The sequence below is a fragment of the Schistocerca gregaria genome, chromosome 5 (genome assembly GCF_023897955.1).
Source record: "Schistocerca gregaria isolate iqSchGreg1 chromosome 5, iqSchGreg1.2, whole genome shotgun sequence".
NCBI lineage: Eukaryota > Metazoa > Arthropoda > Insecta > Orthoptera > Acrididae > Schistocerca > Schistocerca gregaria.
Genome location: NC_064924.1, coordinates 358,650,994 through 358,675,075, shown reverse-complemented (window position 1 = coordinate 358,675,075; position 24,082 = coordinate 358,650,994). Strand labels below are relative to the sequence as shown.

The 24,082-nt window shown below is 41.1% G+C and overlaps 1 protein-coding gene across 1 annotated transcript in view; it reads left to right on the top strand.

The window, feature by feature from the left end:
• The first annotated feature begins 4,797 nt into the window (after window positions 1–4,797).
• LOC126273342 (neural-cadherin-like) overlaps window positions 4,798–24,082 on the top strand; it is a 597,074-nt gene continuing 577,789 nt past the window's right edge. Inside the window, exons 1-2 of the mRNA XM_049976888.1 lie at window positions 4,798–4,873; window positions 5,473–5,591. Coding sequence (XP_049832845.1) covers window positions 4,798–4,873; window positions 5,473–5,591 — 195 coding nt within the window. The remainder of the gene's footprint in view (window positions 4,874–5,472; window positions 5,592–24,082) is intronic.

Sequence of the window (24,082 nt, the reverse complement as noted above, 5' to 3'; positions counted from 1 at the left end):
GACGCAGCTAAAGAAAAAAAAAGAAACAAAAGAAATTCTGCAGTGCAAGAAGACAACTGTTGCAGATAAGGAGATAATTTTAAGCAAACGATAATAGGAATGTTATAACGCCGAATTAAACGCGACAGTTTAGAAATGCCTCCGACGTGGTATGAAAAGATGAATGAAATTTTTATCACAGAAATAGATGCAAACAGTTAGAGCCAAAAAACGATCAAACTTAAACTTACGTATACCCCACCTTAGATCAGATAAAATGCGTAGTGGCAGACTACCTAACAGTAGAGAGTAAATTGCACAAGCATTCTAACGATTTTCGGAATTCTTAGTTCATATATAACTCAAGGAACGAATCGGAGACAAAGATACCTAATAATGGCAATAATACCACAAGAGGTTACAAAGCGACCCTAGGTACGAAGAAACGAAAAGTACCTGGAGATGATGTTTCAATTAAAGAAGCTAGAGGCAAAGTTAAAAAAAAACTGCAAAGTTGTTCACAGAACATCTGCAAACGAAGACAATTTTTCAAAACTGATAAAGTGCTATAATAATCCTAATTCGTAATAAAGGACAGAAAAAAGAAATAAAATTTGTAGACTTTTAAGTCTCTATTTCACATTGTACAAGGTAATCACTAAATTATATTTATTTATTGACAGGATCTGTCTTAGATCTAACTAGACATTTTAGGTATTTGTTGTTCATTATGAAACACATCACTGGGCTGTTGAAAATCCACGCACTGTCTATATGAGTGATTACCAGATGAGATTCTCAGTTGATATTTGGGTTCGAATTCTTGGAGGTAACCTTACTAGAATATACATCTTTGTTTGAATAGCGTGTTATATTTGAAATTTCTCTGCAATGCCTTGCCTGAACTTCTAGAGGATGTTCCCGTGCGACTGTGCGCTAGTTTGTAGGTAAATAACGACGGTGCACCAGCTCACATTGATCATCAGGATGGGACATATCACGCAGATATCTTCAGGCATATAGCACGTAACAGAAACGGGAAGCCCTGTCGCTTAGCCTGGAGAATTCGCCGCCGTTGTAAACAGACAGTTCATAAAACCATCGAGAACATCGAGTTCGCCACAACAGCTGGGGACAAGAAGAATCGTATACCAGTTACGAGTGTTGCTGCTACTGCAGTTGTCGACGGACCTTGTGTTTTCTGTGGTTGTGGACTTAATTTTAGTATTGGCATTAACGATACTTTCTCACATGGTAATGGTTGGCTCACTGTAGCCATTGTACGTGGTGGTACTGCAGTTCCTAACGTACCTGGACTTGAAAGTTTTGTTGATAGAGACATTATTGCCTGTCGTACTTACCATATGGCAGAACTTTCTAATAAAGACTTTGGTAAATCAGCTTATATGTCTCCTTTTGCATTGTCTTTGTATACTCGCCTGACCCAACCAGTATTGAATTTTTTCTCTGGCTTTAAGTGAAGTCCAATGCGTTGTCAACATCGGTACTCAGTACTTGAGCTTTCTGAGTGTATCCTTACAGCGCTTGATACCAACAGAGGGGAGCGTGGAATCTTACACAAAACATGTTTCGTCGGTGCGCTTTAATGGGACGAAGTTGATGTTGGTAACATTGAATATTTACTTTGCAGTCGTGATCTCAGAGACTGGACATTTACCCTACAGCAGTGAATCCAGAGATTCAGTTTCCAGTATTTGATTGTACTATACTGCCATTAACAGTTTTCCGAACTACAGAATTCTTGAGTTTTGTTTAGCCTTCCGAATGAGCGGAACGTGCATTGTGCTGTAGAATGCTTATTTCACATTTTAAGCTATAGATGCGTGTTATCAAAACGTTCGAAATTCCATCCTCTGCACTCTTCTAGACCCGCTATTTAATATGGGCTACAACACTTAAAAGTAACTATAACATAAATAGCGGAAACCAGCAGCAGCCACAGTAGAAAAGCAACACCATTTAGTAGGAGAGAGAGAGAGAGAGAGAGAGAGAGAGAGAGAGAGAGAGAAAGTGGATGATGGCTGATCTTACAAAATAGCCAATGGAGAAGCTATGTAAAGATGATTCTGTAGCTTTATCGACAACAGAAACTTCTCTTGTTCCTGCTTCTGTGCAGGTGCATGTGTTACTTATTCTCTGCAACGTATTAAATGAGGTGTCGCAGGCTGATGGTTTTGGTGAGACGGTTCAGATTGCTTGGCCTATCTGTAGGGACTGCCTGTTATGAAAGTGATTTCGTTAATTATGCAAAGTATTTACGTTATATGGTCAGATTTTCACGGAAGTAAGTAAAGTAGTTTGAAAACTAGCGAAAGCATATTCGGCATAAAGTTACTATTTCGCCTGACGCTTCTGTAGATGTGATTTGCGGCACAGAACTTGAATTCCGTCATACAGTCCTTAAAGTAGTGGAGTCAACTTAATCATTCCCACATTTCATTTTATTTACTAAATGTTTTGCTTTGCCTACGGTATTTGGTGCATCTGCTGTGTACCTATCTGGTTTGAGGACAACGTATCTACGTGTTGCTAAGAGGTTATATACTGTCACGTCCATTTGCTTTTGATTTTAATATACAACGTGGAAGCTACATACTGTATTTCATCTAAACTCTCTTAGGTACTGACCTGATACGTAGCAAACGTGACGTCGTTGATGAAGAATATTTTCGGTCGAGGAAAACTTTGATTCATTCACCATTTCATGACCCTGTGTTGTAAAGTGGAGCAGTATCTCCGAAACTGATGCATTTTCGAACTTTCGTGGAACATTTCGCATCACAGATAGTAGTTCTAAATATTATAGATTCCCGTTACTCGCATGAATATTACAGCCGGTGTGCTAAGTTATGACGCAACCACTGCTCCGAGACACGCAGAAGTACGCCATTTACATGTATCCAGTTGCCCACAACCGTTAACAGACAAAACGATTAGTCACACAGTTTTCTAATATATCTTGATGCAACATGGATGTTCGAACTTGCTAGCGTCTTATAAATGGCTTTCCAGGTTCAATTACTGACAGTATGCCTGACATTTCTACGTAGCACGGTTATTTGTGTGTTCTGCTGAGTTACTTTTACTTTTACTCAGATACTTCGGTGCACGCAGACAGCGTTTGCTCATGAACTGCATGGAACATTATTGGTACTAATATAAGGCGTAGTTTATTCATATAAGGGCAAGTTAGGTTTATTTTGCACTAGTAACATCGTTTCCAAAACGAGCAGCCACCTTTCAAGCTCTTCTTTAATTGAGTGGCAGGCTTTTTAAAAGATTTTAATAAACTTAAATGAACTGTCGTTCGACAGAACTTGAAATAAGGGTATATTATGTGTTCACGGTATCCTGTTTATCCATTTGAAGAAAACATACACAACACTACTTTTCACAAACTTGAAATAAAACTCTTCGAAAACCCACATCGTCACTTACTTCAGTCTGCAACTAGCTACGTGCAGGATGTAGTAAAACATTGCAATCCGAGGGACTGCAGAGTGTGTCTCAAGGAACGAATGAAGATTAGGGAAGCAAGTAAGGAACACAGATCGTCGCTAAGCGTGGAAGTTACAGGGAGAAGGACCTGCCGCCACCCCACTGCTTTGACAGCAAACGTCAGTCTTTAACTCTCATACTTCTGGTGTCACTGCAGTGCTGCTGTGACACGCTGGATGCGTCAGACGCCAACTAATGTCCAGAATGTAATCAGGTCTACTGCGATCAGAGAGCATTAAAACTAACATTTGCTACCGTAGGGGATCGCCCAGAGGCGGGCACACTCTCCCGTAGCGTCGCGGATAGCAGTCCGAATAATGTTCATCTCTTCGTTTTATTCCTAAAGGCATGCTCTACGAATCATAGATATTTATCGGTATATTCGCGTTACAGCGTTTACAAACAAAAAAAAAAAAAAAAAAAAAAACCTAAATACAATATCTAATCAAAAGTATCCGGACACCCCTACATCATGGGAAATTGGCCTCTAGATGTCAGGAGTCGTAGACTCGACAGTATAAAAGGTGGCAGGGAGTATTATGGCGGAGAGTATTGTGCTGCCAGTAGGGAAGCGGCCAGAGGTTCGGCCACAGGAGCTCAATAAATTCGAACATGGACAACTCATTGGATGTCACCTGATTAACACATCCATCAGGGGTATTTCAACCCTTCCAAATTTGCCAGGCCGACGGTTGGTGACATGCTCGCGAAGTGAAAACGCTAAGGAACATCCGAAGTTAAATCAAGACCATGGAGACCCTCTGCACGAAAGGATAGTGACCATCTAGGATTTCGGAGAGTGAATGTAAAAAAAAAATCACCCCAAATCAGTGAAATATATCGCTCGCAAGTTCCAAAATGCTACCAAAAGTCCGGTGAGCAGAATAATTGTGCGTAGCAAGTTAAAGAGAATAAGGTACAGCGGCCGAGCAGCTCCTCGTAAGCCACGTATTTCTTTACTCAATGGTAATCAACGACTGAGTTCGTGTAAAGAGCGACGTCAGTGGACAGTACACGGCCGGAAACGAATGATTTAGAATTAAGAATCACTCTGCAAAATAAGTTCCTCGCCAGGTCGTGAAGGCCCAAGGGCTGTCTACTGATCGCCGTGTTATCGTCTGCTTTGCGGCATCCTTCGGATACGATATGGAGGGGCATGTGGTCCACCGCCACCCCCCCCCCCCCCTCCCGTCTGTTTTGCAGACTTTCCAAACAGTGTAGCCGCTACTACTCGGACAAGTAGCTCCTCAATAGGCATCACCTGTCTGCGTGCACCCCACATCAGTTTACCCAAGTAACATGAGTCGGACCCAGACCATCCACATGGTGTCATCTACACTGACCACTCAACTACAGAAGTTGACTGTATCACGTGGTACCCTGTAGAAGAGTATGACTTTGGCGACTGGGTGGAGAATCTTATCAGCATTATATGCAACGCTAACAATGAACCTTTTGGTATGGTATTTAGGGAGATTCTCGTCGTTCTGATGTGCTTTAAAAACCGCTATATTCGGAAGGATATGGATATATTTTACAGTAATGTTACGTACGTACTGCATACAGTAGAGGAACAGTTCCGAGACAAAGAGTTCCTATCAGCGAGATAATGCACCCCATCATAAAGCAGCATCTGTGAGGTATTGAATGGTTTATGGGTAACAACATTCCTGAAATGGAGTAGCAAGCCCAGACTCTCGAACTGAAAGAAATGGAACACCTTGAGATGATTTAAAACGTCAACTTCACTTTAGACTTCAGCGTCCTACATTAATATCTTCAGTCGTTTCTTGATAAAGAATGGGCTACCATTCCTCCACAGATATTCAGATACGTCTCCGGAAGTGCCCCATCAGATTTGGAGCCGTTATAAAAGTGTCCACTAACAATTATCCGTATACTTTTGAGCAGATAGCGCTTGCCGGCTTGCTAGTCCGCAGCATGTTGGTGACCACCGTGCTCTCCGTGTTTCAGCTGGTACGGCGGTCCGCTACGAGTTAGCGGCCGGAAACGACGGGGACGCCTTCTCGCTGCACGAGACATCGGGGCAGCTGAGGGTGGCGGGCCCGCTAGACTATGAGGTCATTCGCCAGGTGAGTGACACGTGTCATCCACAAACAAGTGTTACTATTTCCGCGTCCTGCTGTCACAAACCTAACATTGGTAACGAAATATCTAAGCACGCCGCCAACACGCTCATGTCCAGCCGGATGACGAATTCTCTTACTTTTTCACCGATAATACATCTGCCTATCACATTGCGTTTGGCAGTTACTGATAGTAGGTTTTTTCGAAGCGAATTTGAAATCACAGATTACGACGACTAAATATAATAAATTTTCTTCACCTGCACTTCAAACGACACTGTACCAAACGATGTAGAAATATTTGCATCACCGTTGTGAACTTTCCTCGAGAGTATTTCATTTGAACTTGACACATTCACTGTTCACATATTGTACCAGTGAGGTTACCAGATTTTAGCGTCTCAAGTACATGTAACACTTCTGGTAAATGTCTGTAAACAGTGAATGTGTCATGGTGAAATGTGGCGCTCTCGAGGAAACTTCACAACGATAATGAACAGGATTGCAGATAACTTTACACTGTTTGTTTTCCTGGAGCGTCACACCTTAGATAAATGCCAGAACTTCCACCAGACCGTAGAGCAATGCTTGCGACATATGTAGCTGACAAAAAAAAAACGGAAAATTTTGTAACTGATTGAATTGTGTTTTTATTTATATTTCAACGAGGCATCTACAGAAACAACAGCCTACCAAACTATGTATTGAAATGAGTCTTTCTGTCTTGTGTAATTCATAGTTAGGCAGTTTATTCAGAGACAAGGTCGCACATTCTAACCTTCGTATTCGTGCGTTTACCTCAGATGCAGGGTAAATTCACGAATGCAGGAGTTTCGATAAGCTACAATTTACCTCTGTTGGCTCCGCTGCCAAAACCAGCCTGTCATCATGTAGCCTTATCTTCGTATACACGCCAGTGTAATCCGGTGTGATTAGTGCAGCAGAGAGTAATGAGAGATCACCGCTAATGAAAGGCTGTCACGTTAAAGCAGCGTGCATCAGCGATCCGGAAATCTAGCTAATATTAGCGCACAGAGCTTGGCGTTTACAATTGTTTAGCTTCCTCGTTGTTACACTAAACCACGTTTCTCAATCACCGTGTCGCCATGCATTTGTGTGGCGCGAATACATGGTAGGTGTCAGGGGTTTCGCGAAATTTTAAATGTCTCCTAATCTTCCGCAGATAAGAAGTACTTTGGTTCCTACTCAAGGGTCTTACGTAGTGAATTTGTAAAATTTGTATCTGATCATCGCTCCATAATAGAAAGAATGTATTGTGTCTACTTCAGCCGTTTATTTAATCTGGGTCTGGGGAAAAATATCACTTGCAGATGTATCGCGAAAATTTGAAACTTTCTTTAGTGTGCCCCAAAGGGGAAAAAGCTGAGAAACGCTGCCGTAGAAGTTTGCTCGGACCATTGTGTATTGCCGGTGACTGTTTTAATCGCGGAAAGTGCTTGTTATAAAACAGAAATCCAATGCGTTGACGAAAAAATTTTCGTAAGAAACTGAAATATTAAAATTAGCCTTTCTGTTGTTCACTGAAAACTATTGGCTTTCCACTGTTTCTTTGATAGACGGTCCGTTATGGCATGGGAGAACGGCAGACAGCAATTGTGAAACTGTGTGCTCGTTTTCGCAGTTTCACAGTATCGGTACCCAGCATTTCACAGCCTTCTGTCTATGTACTTAAGGACAGATCGTCTTCTCCCATTCACTACCGCAGTTATGCCAAAGTTCACTTGCGTTTTCATGTTATCCGCACCCTGCCACTTGAAGATATAAATTCCATGATTTCAAAACTGCACTCAATTTTCCTATAATAATTGCTGAATCCTGAACTGAAACGGAATTCTACAAACATACTCAATCTGACAATAACTCTTTTTCCTGAAGGCTTCAGTGCGTGAATTGCCTCATTCAGCTGACTCTCGGAGTTGCCTGTAATGATAGAAGCATAGGATAATATTTTCAACGAGATTGACACTTAAACAGAACACGGATCATCGATAAGGCTCTCCCCCTACCCTCCCACCTCCCCTCGGCTTAGCTTCCACATTTTTCATCTTCTCCTTTTCACCATTTGCTCTACATGGCTTTATATGATGTACTGATGAGTACAACACACTTATAAACAATTTACTTTTCCTACAGGTGCTTCTTCTTACCAAAATTCTGCAGAAAAATGGGGTTGAGTTCAGGAACGATTTATTTGCCTATACCATATCTACTCATAAATTAATAAAAGTGTAAGATGAAATGAAGTTTTCCGAAGATATGGCCTTCGTGCAACTTATATGTAAATAAAATATAATGAATGTGATGAGAAGTAGTAGGAAATATAAATATAATTTCTCCTTTCTTTAGCATAAAAAAGTATCCAAATTGAGATTTATAATGTACTGGAAGAAGTGACAGAACTCTTCCATGCGCAGTGCAAGATTACACAGAATGGTCAAAGCAAGGAAATTATAAGAAGTAGATTGACACGCGTGAAGAATGATTTTACAGTAAGAGGATTACGCTAGTACCAAATATTGACGCAGCTATGGGGAAGCCTGTATTTAGAGCGCAGAAAGAGATACCTGGACTATCGGAAATCCCGATAAGAGAAAAGAGTAAGCATTGGAAATATGACTATGAAGAATGCTAAAAATGACGGAGACAAAGTCAGAACGAGCGAGGAAATTAGTCTTTGGAAGACACTTATCAGGAGAAGGGAAAGGTTTGTGGGGCAACTGCTACGACATCCATGAACCGTTAACTTGGTGCTGGAAAATGCAGCAGAAGCGAAAACAATAGGGACAGAATATGCAAAACAGGTTAAATGGAATTTGGGTCGTAGCAAAGATTGGAAAGTATAGAGGACGTCATCATGAACGCAGTCGAAAGACAAGTTTTAAAAAATTACGAGATAAAATGAAACAGTATGTTCTGACTCGTCAGTTGGTGATAGTACTGTCAGCTGCAATAAATTCGTAGTATTTTACTAGTTCATATCATTGCAGTTTCTGTGACGGGCTTCCACGGACAGCGGTAACTCAGGAAGCAGCGCGCACACACAAGCGCATACACACACAGAGCAATTACGGCTACCTGCGCGGCTTCCATTGTCGTAAATCAGGTGTGCGGTTAGAGTTTGCAATGGTTCCTATGGGACGACATTAGCTCGCTGCTGCGCCACACTCGCCCCTATTGTGGCGGCCGCCAGCACAGCACTGCACTCGCCAGCCCGCTCATTCCCCACACGGCAGTGCACAAACACTTTGCAGCGCAGTACAGATTAATTGAACTCGTTGCACTGCACAATAAGATCCCTCTTTTCGCTGGCTTATCAGCGGTAGATCAAAAGCTTTAAAAGGCTGCAGCCCATCACAACGTGACCAAAATAAATAATAATAAATTTAATAAATTCCGAAGTGATAGTCTTTATCACATGGACGTGATGTGACCCTTGACGTCAGAAAAAAAGGATAACTAATGACGTCGCAGTAATTTTTCTCTCCGTAACAATGAAGCCCCGGGTTCGATTCCCGGCGGAGTCAGGGATTTTCTCTGCCTCGTGATGGCTGGGTGTTGTGTTATGTCCTTAGGTTAGTTAGGTTTAAGTAGTTCTAAGTTCTAGGGGACTGATGACCATCGATGTTAAGTCCCATAGTGCTCAGAGCCATTTGAACCATTTTGAACCAAAATACACAAGCAAATTTAAGTGAAACATTTATTAGATCTTTGATGGAATCTTTTCCTACGAAATAAATAACACAGTCATGGACACATCCGAATCACTCACCACATTTAATTGCATCAAGATAAACAGTAAAAGGGCGAGAAAAATTGTTTCCGTTCCACATTTTTATAAAGCGTAATGGTAAGTAGTATTAGGTAATAGCTAAATTTCAATTCCTTTTCAACCATCTCCAGGTAGAGTTTACTTTTTTTCGCCAGTCACTACATGTAGATACAAAGAGCTCATTAAACAGATCAACACGCTGCAATCGATTTCGATGCTCCTTTTTTTGCGGATGAGCTAGTGCTCCATGCGTATAATCATCGACGTACATCATTCCTTATTGCCCTTTATAGATACCTTTAGAACAATATTAATTACTAGCTAAACGATGTATGGGCTACGCGGTTAATTCTGTATATAATGTCGGAGAAAGAAAGTAAAGCAGCCAGAAAACATGGTCGGATGTCAACGTACCTTCGGACACCTGCACGCCACTGGCGGGTATGTAAAAGTTAGATGTTAAAATTCTCTGAGGGAAGAAGAACAGCTATTAGAGTGCATGAGTGTTGTTAATTTTAGGGCTATTACAAGGTCTGGTAGGAAATATAAGCGTTGTGAACAAACCTCAGCTGTTGAAAGATCACTGTGAAGAACACAAAGCTCATGCCTACTCGTGTGACACAGCGTTATCATCACCTGACAGTGTTTGGAAGACGCCTCATTAACACTCTCCTTTTAGGCGGCAGGTCGACGCGTCCAATATCCTGATTTGTAGAGTATTCGATTTCAACGGTGTCCCGCTGTTCGACTGCATGCTAAAGTACTGTGCTCCAGGCGCATCATAACTCCATCACATCTGCTTCTGCCATCTGTGAGCAAGTGATGGACACTCTGCAACATTCTGTGTCATGTTTTGCGGACATGCAAAATGGTTCACATGGCTCTGAGCACTATGGGACTTAACATCTGAGGTCATCAGTCTCCTAGAACTTAAAACTAACTAGCCTAAGGACATCACACACATCCATGCCCGAGGCAGGATTCGAACCTGCGACCGCAGCAGTAGCGAGGCGCATCAGTCTGCAACCGCGTGACCGCTACGGTCCAAGGTTCGAATCCTGCCTCGGGCATGGATGTGTGTGATGTCCTTAGGTTAGTTAGGTTTAAGTAGTTCTAAGTTCTAGGGGACTGATGACCACAGATGTTAAGTCCCATAGTGCTCAGAGCCATTTGAACCATTTTTTTGTAGCGGTAGCGCGGTGCCAGACTGAAGGGCCTCGAACCGCTCGGCCACACCAGCCAGCGTAGACATGCAGTGGTGTTATTACGGTCGTCCTGGTTTGGTAAGCTATCGAGTATGACTGGGGGTCACGCCTTATAGTGAGTGAAGGAACTACAACGGCGCAACGTATGAGACAATATCGTGTTACTAATTTTTCTCAGGACAATGCTCACCCATACGTGGCACGTGCCTCAATCAACTGTCTTTGTGATGTTGAGGCCATATCTCCACATCTGTCCCTGATAGAAGATGTGCGGAACCAGCTCGGAAGTCAACTCTGTCCCCAGTGGAGGAGTATCCGGAATGTAAAGGACCAGTTACAACAGCTGTGGTGAAGCCTGTCTCAGGAGATGCTACAGCAGCTTCCTGACACCCTTCTCAACCGAATTAATCTTACTGGGCACAGGGAATGTAACGTCATATTGACAAGTGGGTTCATAGTTTCAATTTCTTTGTAAATTTGACTCGAATTTGTAACAGCTAAAATATCGTTAAGTAGCCTCTCAAGCCGTGAAGGTTCATTTCGTTTACTCCTATCCATATGGTTGCTGCACTTCTTTTGTCAGGCAGTGTAATAAGATTAGGGTATAATGTTACGGCTAGCATAACCAAAAGTTTTCCGTGAACTCACAAGCAGGTCACTGCACGTGGGTTCATCAAAAGAATTACTACTTTAATTTTCCGGAATTCGACTCTCATGAGACACTTAACTACCATTCTGAAATACCATATACGCATTATAAGATCATTGGATTACCGTGGAGCTGTAAGCTCAATAATCTCCCACTGTTTGTCTGCCAAAGCAGACAGCCTAAATAAATGTTAACTTTAGACAGTCTCTACACAAAGTAATCAAACGGCTTACATGGACAACCTCTGAAATTTATTCGTCGTCGTGACCGAAGCTGGTATCCACAGACAAGAGAAATATGCTTGCTCGCCTTCCGTTATCGTTGATAACATGATCAAGCAGAATAACAAACACTCGCTTCAAAGAGTGGGTGGGAGCGATCATTCGCTGACGTATCATCGCATATCTCTAACGTCTAGCATTTCGTCGCCCTGAGTCACAGCAACGTATGTGCTGCAGACATGGTTCGTCTGTCTGTGAAAAGACGCCACCGAAATACTCTGTTTACGTTCTGACTGCACGACTGAGCAACTAGAATTTTATCGCGTATTCATCTGCAGAATATGCGTAGTTCTTGCTGATTTCTCTAAAATGTCAGGGAGTCACATTTGTACGCTGAAACAGCATATATGAAATATTTATGTCCAAAGTACAGCTAACAGACATACAAAAATCTGTAACAGAATTCACTACGTAGCAATGTTGTCACGATAGGAACGTCTCTGACGCCGGAAGGATAGTTTCTACGACTGCTCACTGAGAACTGATTTACAACACTCGGTTATTGAAAGCTGTTCCTCACTCGTGCCGTATTACCGAGTGTGCGTGATTAACAGTTTTAAACACTTGCATAGCGCCGACCAAATCCTTTTCACACACAAAAGTATTCTCTTTGATAGCATTCGAAGTGTGGTGCCCCTTTTTAAAGACATGTCGTATCAGTATTTTAGTGCTTTCCGCAGATAAACATTGAAAACATTCCAGGTAATAGGCTAATCAAGCAGTGTTGATAAAGAGATGGAGAAACAACCTCTTCAGTTTTAAGGATGGTGTGAAAGAAATATTAACAGATAAAACTACGAACTTCATTCTTCTGTACCTTTTACTTTTGAGAAATTAATGTAGCAACATTTGAAGGCAGCAAATTTCATACTAATTTAGTGCTTCTCAGCAGGGTAACGAAACCATCATATCATTGCAATCGATAAAACATCAAATCCACGAACTTCAAACCATATGTTACCTTCCTCACTGAAACGTACGGAATAGGGCTACAAATTTTGAACTGTATTGTTACCTTTATTTTTACGTAACAGCCTCACTGTGAAAATTTAAGCTGTTGTACTCGTTGTTACGCGTAAAAGGTTGATCAACAGTGTTTCAGCCTTTGTTGCATAAATTTTTTTCATTCTTGCGTCGGTTACGAAGATGATACAGGGAGTTGCAGGAATTATAGACCTTAAACTACACAAACTCAAAAGTGGCACAATTAAAATCAGTTTGCCATAAGACCAGAACCGTACTTAATAGCTTTCACCTTTCCCATGAGAAACAAGTATTTCTATATTGCGCCCACATATAGATATGTTTCACTTAAGTTGACGATTATCCACATGGAACAAAAATTAAATTCAGAATAAATATCACTTTGGTCGACTAAATTCTTTTCCCTTTCAAAAATCACTGAACATTACACATTAGAGTGTTTCATAAAAATGAATGAGGAGTTCTTGTGTCTGTGCAGCCGCAGAAATATAAAGCGTATAGTGTAGTATCTGGAATAACTATGATTCGACGCTAGCATTTTGTAAACTAAATTTAAACGTTGAAGAAGGACGTATTACCATAGTTCAAGCAAATAACCCACAAGTAGAAATAAATACGCTGACTATATTATTAGTCTTTATGGCCAACATGTTTGCGGCATAAATTATCACAACGCTCGTCATAGGGAATATTAGTATCTGATCTTGATGCGTATAGGATCCATGAAATTAACTGTGTCCATGTAGGCAGTAAATTAGAACACAATGTGCACACTTCAGAGAGAAACACAGAAGCCAAAAACTCCAAAAACAATGAAACTTCACTTAATCTACGTAATTCCTTCTGCAAACGGTGTAAGATATAAACTGATGGGATACTCACTGGTCAGCTGAAATCTATACACAGTGAGTAACATTTGGGTGAATAGGTAAGGAGCATAATTTGCTCCTCACGAAGACTCTTTTGTAAACTTTCTATTGCGAAGACTCCTCACCCACCAGTCAGTGATCGAGTGCTTAGCCTGACTGATAGACATTTTCGTACCACCTGGAACTAGAGAAGGGAGAATGACAGCTTTGTGCAATAATCCCAAAACTGAGGTAAACCCGTTACCGTATTTTTTCCGGTAGGTGTAAATACACTGGTAATCGATTCCGGATACGGCGACGCACTCAAAGAAAATACGGTCAGTGATCTGTCCTATAACTGTGAATAAATATATGAGGCCATGAAAATTATTTATTACTGGCAAGTACCGTTTAATTAAGCAGCGGTTCTCGAAGTGGTGTTTTAATTGCGTTATTTTAGGACCCAGAGTTATAGCTTTCTTTACGATCGATCTGTTAAAATTCTGGCTGTAGTCGACTACCTTGTATGTATTTCGAGATTCCTAGATGAATAAGTACTAACTGGTAATTTTAACAATACAGTGAAACCATTTCAGTACGAATAACTAAAATTCCGAATGCTTCCTAAAATAGTTATCTGAAGCTAATTAGGAATATAACATATAGTGTATGTAGTTGTATAACAAAAATTAGATGAATTGTAATATTATGTAAAATACTGTACAGCATAATTTAAAAGCACCTACTGTAATGTTATCACAATAATGAACAATAGAATTTATCAGATTCAACTTACCGTACATATTCGAAGTTATCCTCAAACAAGGTTGATGCACACATACGTTACTGTATTAGTTCCAAAATAAAAATGTACACTGTACTGGCAAAATTTATGCTACGTGTACTGTACAATGGTGGATACTTTACCAGTTATTTGCTGTATGTCACAAAATATCACAGAAAATATCTCACTGTAGGCAACTTCTGTGAGTCTGCAGGTGAATTTGTAATTAGTGAAAACGAAACACCTCGGTTTCCGCAAAACCTGTAAGCGCAATTGGAAAGCTCATATCTGCCTCTGACTCAGTTATTCGTATTCCGCCTCCGCCTTGCTGCCACCAACAGATTTAATTACAGAGAACAAGCAGGGCGCTCTCCATGAGCTTTATATTTGTTCTTCAACGATCGTTGCATTCAGACACAATGCCAGAATACTCTCTCTTAAAAACCTCTCCTAAGTACAAATGCCCTTGTATATGGGACAACATGTCCCCAATACCTGAGGGGATTTTTTAGAAACGCTACGTTGTCGACCACCACATAATAATGCCCTTCCAAGGATCATAAAGAAAATTCTAAAAGGAAACTTAGAAAGGATTAGTAATGATTAGAAAAACGTCCACGGAATACGATAATCTTTGTAGTGTAGAAGTCGATAATGAATGGATTAAATTAGATGAGAAGGATCGTTCTTAAAGACGTAATACGGTGATACCTTACGGAATTTCATTTTCAACTTGTCCGTATGAGCTGGAAACATCCTGTCCACAAGGCCCAGTCACAACTATTGTCGGGAAATATAGTTGACGTTCTAAAAGCATCAGCCTCATTTATGTATCTTCCATGTAGCTTGGCTTGTAGGCTAGTTCACCTGTTATTGGAAAAGATAGAACAACGTGTCTAACAACGTTGACATCTTGATTTAAGCTGTCTCTTTACTTCGGCGTGTGGCAAGTATCACATGAAACACTGGTTTCAGTCGAGTTGATACGTGGTGAATTTAATACACTAACACATCCGTAACATTCACTCTCCTTTAGTTAGTGTCCAACACGTACCTTTCAGAACATCACCGGTATTACGAGCTATAATATTCTACACACTAACACCAAGCTTTGAACTTTACTCTTCGTTATTAATATTCATTTCAAAAACAAAAGAAAAAGTAACTGTTAAATTAAGATCATCAGTTTGTCGTCCGCAGAAGGGGATGCCTGCGAAGTTAGTTATATTATCCGATCACTTGTTAGGCTGCATTTCATGTTTTACCACAACCTCTTTGCGTTTTATGCAGTAAGAAATACTCAGTATTACACGAATATCGACAGAAGTTCTGACGCCTGATATTCAGACACCAAACTAGTCTCGTGGAATCAAGCAAGTCAGTTCTCGCTTTACACTGTCTGGAACTTCACAGTGGATGAAACTGCAACAAAAATCCATCGCCGACGCTCTGGTTGTGCTATCACAGAGATGACTGTGTTTAGTTTGGCATCAAACTGTGTCAACGCGTCTCAAATGTAAAACAAAGCCACGAATTCAGTCTTAAAAAGTTACACATGGTGGAAGCGTTTGGGTCCAGAATCAATAGAATCCGTTTCAGACAATATACCTCTTTACATATGCTTACATACACTAATGAGCCAAAACATTGTGACCACTGCGAGACTGAATGCCTCCTGGTGATGACGTGGGCACGTGATGCTGTGACGACAGTATATAAGCAGAGCAAAGACGAATGGGGAATCATTTTAGGGACACCATGAGCCGCAGATGGAGACTTGGACAAAGAATAGATTGTTATGGCCCGGCGCCTTGGAACGAGCATCTCAGAAACGGAGTAGGTGGGCGGGTGTACATGTGGTACAGTCCTTGAGCATCTGTGGAAAGTGATTGCAGGATGCCGAAACTACGAGTAGATGACAAGGTGTTGGACGGCTAGAACTCATCACAGAACGTAGAGGCCGAAGCATTACCCGACCTGTACATCTGTGACAGATAAGACGAATGAGGACAATACTGCTGCTGGCACAAGTGTTTTGGAGCACACTGTTAAGCGAACATCGTTTAACATGGGGCAACACAGAAGACGACTTTCAAACAATATTATCGTATTTCTATTCTGATCTAGTCCAATGGCGCGTACCAATCATAATTTGACTTTTAACCATTATTACAGGAATTTAATTCCTGTTTGCTTAGTAAAATAGTAATTGCAATGAATGTCAGTAATTACCAGGAGAAGCCGTCAACCACTTCATTAATTCCTTCTTTCACCAGTATAACTTTCAAATGTAACTTCCAGTGTAGCTCAATTGAGTGCGTGACTAGCCAAGCCGGACTGGTGAGGGTGGATATCTAGTGCAAAGGGAAGAATCCCCGCCCCACAGACTGTTGGTTTGTGTATTCAGAGGTTAGCATAGGCCGCAGAAGCCGCTAGAGGCAGGTACTGAATGCCAACTTTACTACTGTCTGGGCTGAAAACGCTCTGGCATCTTCCCGCTAGCTTTTCATAAAGTTCAGTGATGTGTGTCCAGGACTGAATTCACGGAAACAGCTAACATGGCGTCACTAACACTTGCAGTGGTCACGATTCTCATGTGCAAGGACATCCGGGCAAAGCAAACTTCCGAGGAACTTTGTATTGTGCCAAGATGCTGTCTTCCAGGAATGCTATGTGAGCGGCAGTCAATTTTGTATAAACATCTAGGCCTGCTGTGAGAAGTGTCTGGCCTGCCTTGTGAACGGAAATTCTTTTCTCTTTGAAGAGGACAGGGCAAACACAATAGGGCCACTTTTCATGATGTAGATGACCTCTGGCCTAAAAAGTTGTGAGACGCCTAATAAAAAAGAAAGTTACAGTAGAAGAAGACAAGGTGACAGTTGCCGAGAAGTGAGACTGTGAAGCTGATCTCATTGGCTACAACATCGAACTACCTGAAAAGTGGAACTATACTCAGAATTGTTTAAGAACTGCAACTCCGGGTATGTAACAACTGGTTAATTTTGAAAACTATTGTATAAGGGTGAGATCATTGACGTGCTAACAAATACATCATTGGCCAACTACTTTGCAGTGCTGTTCTTTTTAGCGAGTGAGAATTGTGCGGATTTTCAGAGATGAGACCGAACTTTCTCCTCAATACAAGGCACAACACTTCTGTTTGAAGCGCAGTAGTGAACAGTTTGCTTCTAGTAGCGGTAGAGCAGACTTCGGCTTGTAAGAGAACACTCTACATCTGAAAATCAGAGGCAGAGCTGAAGTGTTGCAGTCTGTGGCACATCACAGCACTCATTGTGCGTCACGCGCCTGAAGGCTGGACGTCGTCAGAGACAGCAGCTTACGTGAGCAGGGCACGAGAAATAATATGCATCTATAGGTACAGTGTTAGGACTAGCCTGTCTTCAGACTCTAATACTTTCACATGTATTTGGATGCTCATTAAAACTGAATCGAAACTGCTACTTGCAGACATACATCTCTTTCACTCTTGTCGCAAAGTCAGGCAGTTACTTCGCGACCATTTCAAAACTACCATCCTATAACTCATTTTTAGACTACGGTAATACCCCAGTCACTTCAATTATCCTATCTTTCCTTAGGTATTCACTTCAACGTAACGTGATACACAGATGTTAAAGGGCATCCATTTTTCACCTTTGAAGAAACTTGATTCCTGATACTCAGATAGCCTTGTTGTTTCAAGTGGTTCAAATGACTCTGAGCTCTATGGGACTTAGTATCTGAGGTCATCGGTCCCCTAGGCTTATAACTACTTAATCCTAACTAACCTAAGGACATCACACACATCCATGCTCGAGGCAGGATTCGAAGCTGCGACCGTAGCAGCAGCGCGGTTCCGAACTGAAGCGCTTAGAACCGCTCGGCCACATGGTGTAGTTTCATATGGGTGAGTGCGAAATATGTATGCAGAAGTACTGATGTAAAATAAGGTATAAAAGCATTCTCAATTTCAGATCAACTCCGCCATCAACAATTCCGCATTCATATTTGTTGTTAGACGCGAGCCAGGAGATAAACACGTATTAGAAGAGTGTTGAAACGGCTAAACATATTCAAAATGCGAGCCAGGGGTCGTTGATTATTGTCTATCTGCTACTCAGAAGCCATCGTGAACTGAATTAACGTTCTCTACGTTTTCAGCCAATTGATCCACTTGAGAAAATCTGGGCCTATATATTTTGTTGTAGCTTGGGATCGAATTATTAGCTGTGGACAAATTTTGTACTGCAGCCTTTATCATTTGCTTCACACACTGATCAACTTGTTCCTCTTTATAATGGAGCCAGACATTCAAGTCTGATTCGAGCTTCCTTCCACTCTCTGGAAATAACTGTGCAACAAACTAACCTTTGCAAACAACTGTGCAACAAAATCCCCTTCATCTGAAATAATATCGTCTACTTTCAGAGACAACTGTTCGATTTAATGATTGGTACTTTGCTATTGCTATTTAACTTTGGATATCTCCGTTGACGGCGTCTGACAGAGTAAATTGCTCCTGAAGTTTTTTATACAGGCAATCTCACTCGCAGCTCCATGTACCTGATTAGTCACCGTCGTCGGCTGGTATGCTAACTGCGTAACCTGGCAAATCACTGCAGTCAGGCACTCCTTGGTAGGCAAGCCTTCAACCCGTTTAGACAATTCTAACAATTTAGTTGTTAAGGTACCTACATGCGAAGTTAAATTTCCTACATTCATAGCCAGTTCACTCAGCTGAGTTCATCTTGTTTGGTTGCCAAACTGTCTATATTAGCAGCCATTTCATTTTATTGAGTAAAGATTTCTTCGTGTTTAGTTTTCAACGTGACTACGTTAGTGTCCTCATATGGCGCAAAATTTTCGTTCAGGGATAAGTACTAACTTGCTGGAATACCTTCAGTTCCTGAGTCTGATCGACTTCCTCCACAAATTGAACATTTTCAATGTTTTGTTGATGTTCCAATCTATATTTTGCGCAATTTTTAACCACACCAAGATTTCAAAAATATCTGCATATGTACGCACATCTGTCAGGAAATACACCACTTACAGTCTTACACAACGCTTATAACTGAAACACAGCATAAAACAGCAAATTCTTCTGAAATAAAATACTCATACATTCCCAATTTGTCTATCTACTGTTCCCAATCCTTTCCAGAAATTAGAAAAAGAAAGTCATTCTAAATAATAATACAAGGTTATTAGCTTGGAAAACTACATACATTTGATAGGATACTACTTCCATGGATGTCACCTTAGAGAGAAAAGGAGAAAATAATTGCTTTAGTTTCTCTTGCTAAGATTGTAATGATGGATGCGTGCGTGTGGCACGTGGTCTCCCCACAGCAAGTAAAATGATCACAATACTTTCTACAATTATTGTACGAATATTATTAGCTTCTGTCTCTGGTTCTTTTGTTTGAAAACTTCCCTGACGTTTCGCCAGCACAAATGGTTGGCGTTGTCGAAGCTCCACCTACCATTGTTGCTGGAGGTGGCAACGGAGGGTGAATCTCTGATAGTGCCAGCCACTCGCGCTGGCGAAACGTAGGGAAAATGATCAAACAAAGGTCGGCTGAAGAACCCGAGACAGTAGACGACAGGCAATTTGTGAACAAGTTGCCACGAAAGCCGTAACAGTTTTGTAGTGCAAGAATAATTTGCTTTGAGAAAACACCTATTACCTACTGCATATTGACGTGTAAGTAGCTATCCACCAGTAACAGCTTATTTGGAATTACGGAGTGGAAAAATTCGTCGAAGTTAAAGGAATGCAGCGCAACCTTCGTTCTGATAATTTACTTGGATCTTCTGTGCACCTCTTCGTGGCCTTGAAAATTCTGAGATGTAATTTCTTTATGATTTTCAACCGTGAATCGGATTATCAGCTTCCAGTATGTAAGAAGATCGCAAGAACGTGTAAGATGCTTTTACACAGTCTGTTCAGTAGCGAATGAATGCCGTCAATGTCGGCGTTGTAAAGAAGTAAAGTTCATAGGAAAGGTGATTACTTCCCCATCCTATTATAACTTGATTGCAAGTTCTGACTACCATCCAGCTAATCGCCGATCCTTGCGATATTCTCTGAAGCCGACGTAGGTTACACACGGATTCCAGTTACTTAAGCAAGACATGGAGGGTTTTTGTGTGTGTGTGTGGGGGGGGGGGGGGGGTGTCATCAGCCTTATGACAGGTTTTATGCGGTCCGCCACGAATTACTCTCCTGTGCCAATGTCTTCATCTCAGAGTAGCACTTGCATCTTACGTCAATCATTTTCTGGATGTTTTCCAATCTCTGTCTTCCTCTACAGCTTTTGCCTTCTACAGCTCCCTCTAGTACCATGGAAGTCATACACTCATGTCTTAACAGATGTTATATCAACCTGTCCCTTCTCCTTATCAGTGTTTTCCACATATTCCTTTCCTCTACGGTTTTGCACAAAACCTCATTCCTTACCTTATCAGTCCACCTAATTTTCAACATTCGTCTATAGCACCACATCTCCAATGTTTCTGTTCTCTTCTATACCGGTTTCCCCACAGTTCATGTTTCACTACCGTACAATGCTGTACTCCAGACGTACATTCTCAAAAATTTCTTCCTCAAATTAAGGCCTATATTTGATATTAGTAGACATCTCTTGGCCAGAAGTGCCCTTTTGCTATAGGTAGTCTGCTTTTGATGTTCTCCTTGCTCCGTCCATCACTCGTTATTTTACTGCCTAGGTAGCAGAATTCCTTAACTTCATCTACTTCGTGAATATTGATCCTCGTATTAAGTTTCTAGATGTTCTCATTTCAACTGCTTCTCAGTACCTTCGTCTTTCTTCGATTTACTCTCAATCCGTACTCTGTACTTATTAGACTGTTCGTTCCATTTAGCATATCATGTAATTCTTCTTCACTCTCACTCAAGATAGTAATGTCATCAGCGAACTGTATCATTGATATCCTTTCGACTTCAATTTTAATTCCGCTCCTGAACCGTCCTTTTATTTCCGTCACTGCTTCCACGATGTACAGATTGAACAATAGGGGGGAAAGACTACATCTTTGTCTTACACTTTTCTTAATACTAGCTCGTCGTTCTTGGTCGTCCACTCTTATTATTCCCTCTTGGTAGTTGTACATATTGTATATGACCAGTCGCTCTCTATGGCTTACCCCAATTTTTCTCAGAATTTCGAACATCTTGCACCATTTCACATTGGCAAAAGCTTTTTCGAGGTCGACAAATCCTATGAACCGGTCTTGATTTTTCCTTAATGTTGCTTCCATTATTAACTACAACGACATAATTGCCTCTCTCGTGCCGCTACCTTTCCTAAAGCCAAAATGATCGACATCTAGCGCATCCTCAATTTTCCTTTTCATTCGTCTGTATATTATTCTTGTAACCAACTTGGATGCATGAGCTGTTAAGCTGATTGTGCGATTATTCTCGCACTTGTCAGCTGTTTCTGTCTTCGGAATTGTGTGGATGATGTTTTTCCGAAAGTCAGATGGTATGTCACCAGACACTTGCATTCTACACACCAACGTGAATAGTCATTTTGCTGCCACTTCCCCCCACGATTTCAGAAATTCTGATGAAATGCTATCTATCCCTTCTGCCTTATTTGATCTTAAGTCCTCAAAAGTTCTTTTAAATTCTGATTTTAATATCTGGTCCCCTATCTCTTCTAAATCGACTCCTGTTTCTTCTTCTATCACATCAGACAAATCTTCCTCCTCATATGGACTTTCAGAGTATTCTTTCGAGCTATCATCTCTCTCACCTCCATTTAAGTGTGGATATCCCGTTGCACTCTTAATGTTATGAAAAATGTCTCTGAGCATTATGTGACTTAACATCTGAGGTCATTAGTCCCCTAGAACTTAAAACCACTTAAACCTAACCAACCTAAGGACATCACACACATCCATGCAAGAGGCAGGATTCGAGCCTGCGACCGTAGCGGTCGCGTGGTTCCAGGCTGAAGCGCCTAGAACGCCTCGGCCACACCCTTGCTTTTAATGTCACCGAAGGTCTTTTAGACTTTCCGGTATGCTGAGTCAATCCTACCGACAACCATTTCTTTTTCGATTTTTTCACATGTTTTGTGCAGCCATTTCGTCTTAGCTTCCCTGCACTTCCTATTTATTTTCATTCCTCAGCGACTTGTATCTCCGGAACATGTTTGTACTTCCTCCTTTCATCAATCAACTGAAGTATTTCTTCTGTTACCCATGGATTCTTAGCAATTACCTTCTTTGTACCTATGTTTTCCTTCCCAACTTCTGTTATCGCCCTTTTTAGGATATCCATTCGTCTATAACTGTCCTGCCTATGGGCTATTCCTTATTGCTGTATCTATAGCGTTAGAGCAATTCAAGCATATCTCGACATTCCTTAGTATTTCAGTATTCCACTTCTTTGCGTAATAATTCTTCCTGACTAATGTCTTAAACTTCCGCCTACTCTTCATCACTACTATATTGTGATCTGAGTACATATCGGCTCCTAGGTACGACTTACAATCCAGTATTTGATTTCGGAATCTCTGTCTGACCATGATGTAATCTAACTGAAATCTTCCCGCATCACCCAGCCTTTTCCAAGTAAACCTCTTCCCCTCGTGATTCATGAGCAATTCGCTGTTCCTAGCTGCAGTTTATTACAAAACTCCATTAATTTTTCTCCTCTCTCATTCCTCGTCCAAGGCCCATATTCTGCTGCAATCTATTCTCCTGCTCCAGCTCCTACAACTGCATTCCAGTGCCCCATCTCCCTTTACATACTGTATTACACTTTCAATATCCTCTTCTCTCTCTCTTCATCTTCAGCTTGCGATATCGGCATGTATACTTGATCTATCGTTGTCGGTTTTGGTTTTCTGTCGATTCTGATAAGAAAAACCCTATCACTGAACTGTTCAAGCAACACACTCTCTGACCTACCTTCCTTTTTTTTTTTTTTTTTTTTTTTTTTTTTGTTCATCAGTCTACTGACTGGTTTGATGCGGCCCGCCACGAATTCCTTTCCTGAGCTAACCTCTTCATCTCAGAGTAGCACTTGCAACCTACGTCCTCAATTATTTGCTTGACGTATTCCAATCTCTATCTTCCTCTACAGTTTTTGCCCTCTACAGCTCCCTCTAGTACCATGGAAGTCATTCCCTTATGTCTTAGCAGATGTCCTATCATCCTGTCCCTTCTTTTTATCAGTGTTTTCCACATATTCCTTTCCCTCCGATTCTGCGTAGAACTTTCTCATTCCTTACCTTATCAGTCCACCTAATTTTCAACATTAGTCTATAATACCACATCCCAAATGCTTCGATTCTCTTCTGTTCCGGTTTTCCCACAGTCCATGTTTCACTACCATACAATGCTGTACTCCAGACGTACATCCTCAGAAATTTCTTCTTCAAATTAAGGCCGGTATTTGATATTAGTAGACTTCTCTTGGCCAGAAATGCCTTTTTTGCCATAGCGAGTATGGTTTTGATGTCCTCCTTGCTCCGTCCGTCATTGGTTATTTTACTCCCTAAGCAGCAGAATACCTTAACTTCATTGACTTCGTGAACCATCAATCCTGATGTTAAGTTTCTCGCTGTTCTCATTTCTTCTACTTCTCATTACCTTCGTCTTTCTCCGATTTACACTCAAACCATGCTGTGTACTCATTAGACTTTTCATTCCGTTCAGTAGATCATTTAATTCTTCTTCACTTTCACTCAGGATAGCAATGTCATCAGCGAATCGTATCATTGATATCCTTTCACCTTGTATTTTAATTCCACTCCTGAACCTTTCTTTTATTTCCATCATTGCTTCCTCGATGTACAGATTGAAGAGTAGGGGCGAAAGGCTACAGCCTTGTCTTAATCCCTTCTTAATACGAGCACTTCGTTCTTGATCGTCCACTCTTATTATTCCCTCTTGGTTGTTGTACATATTGTATATGA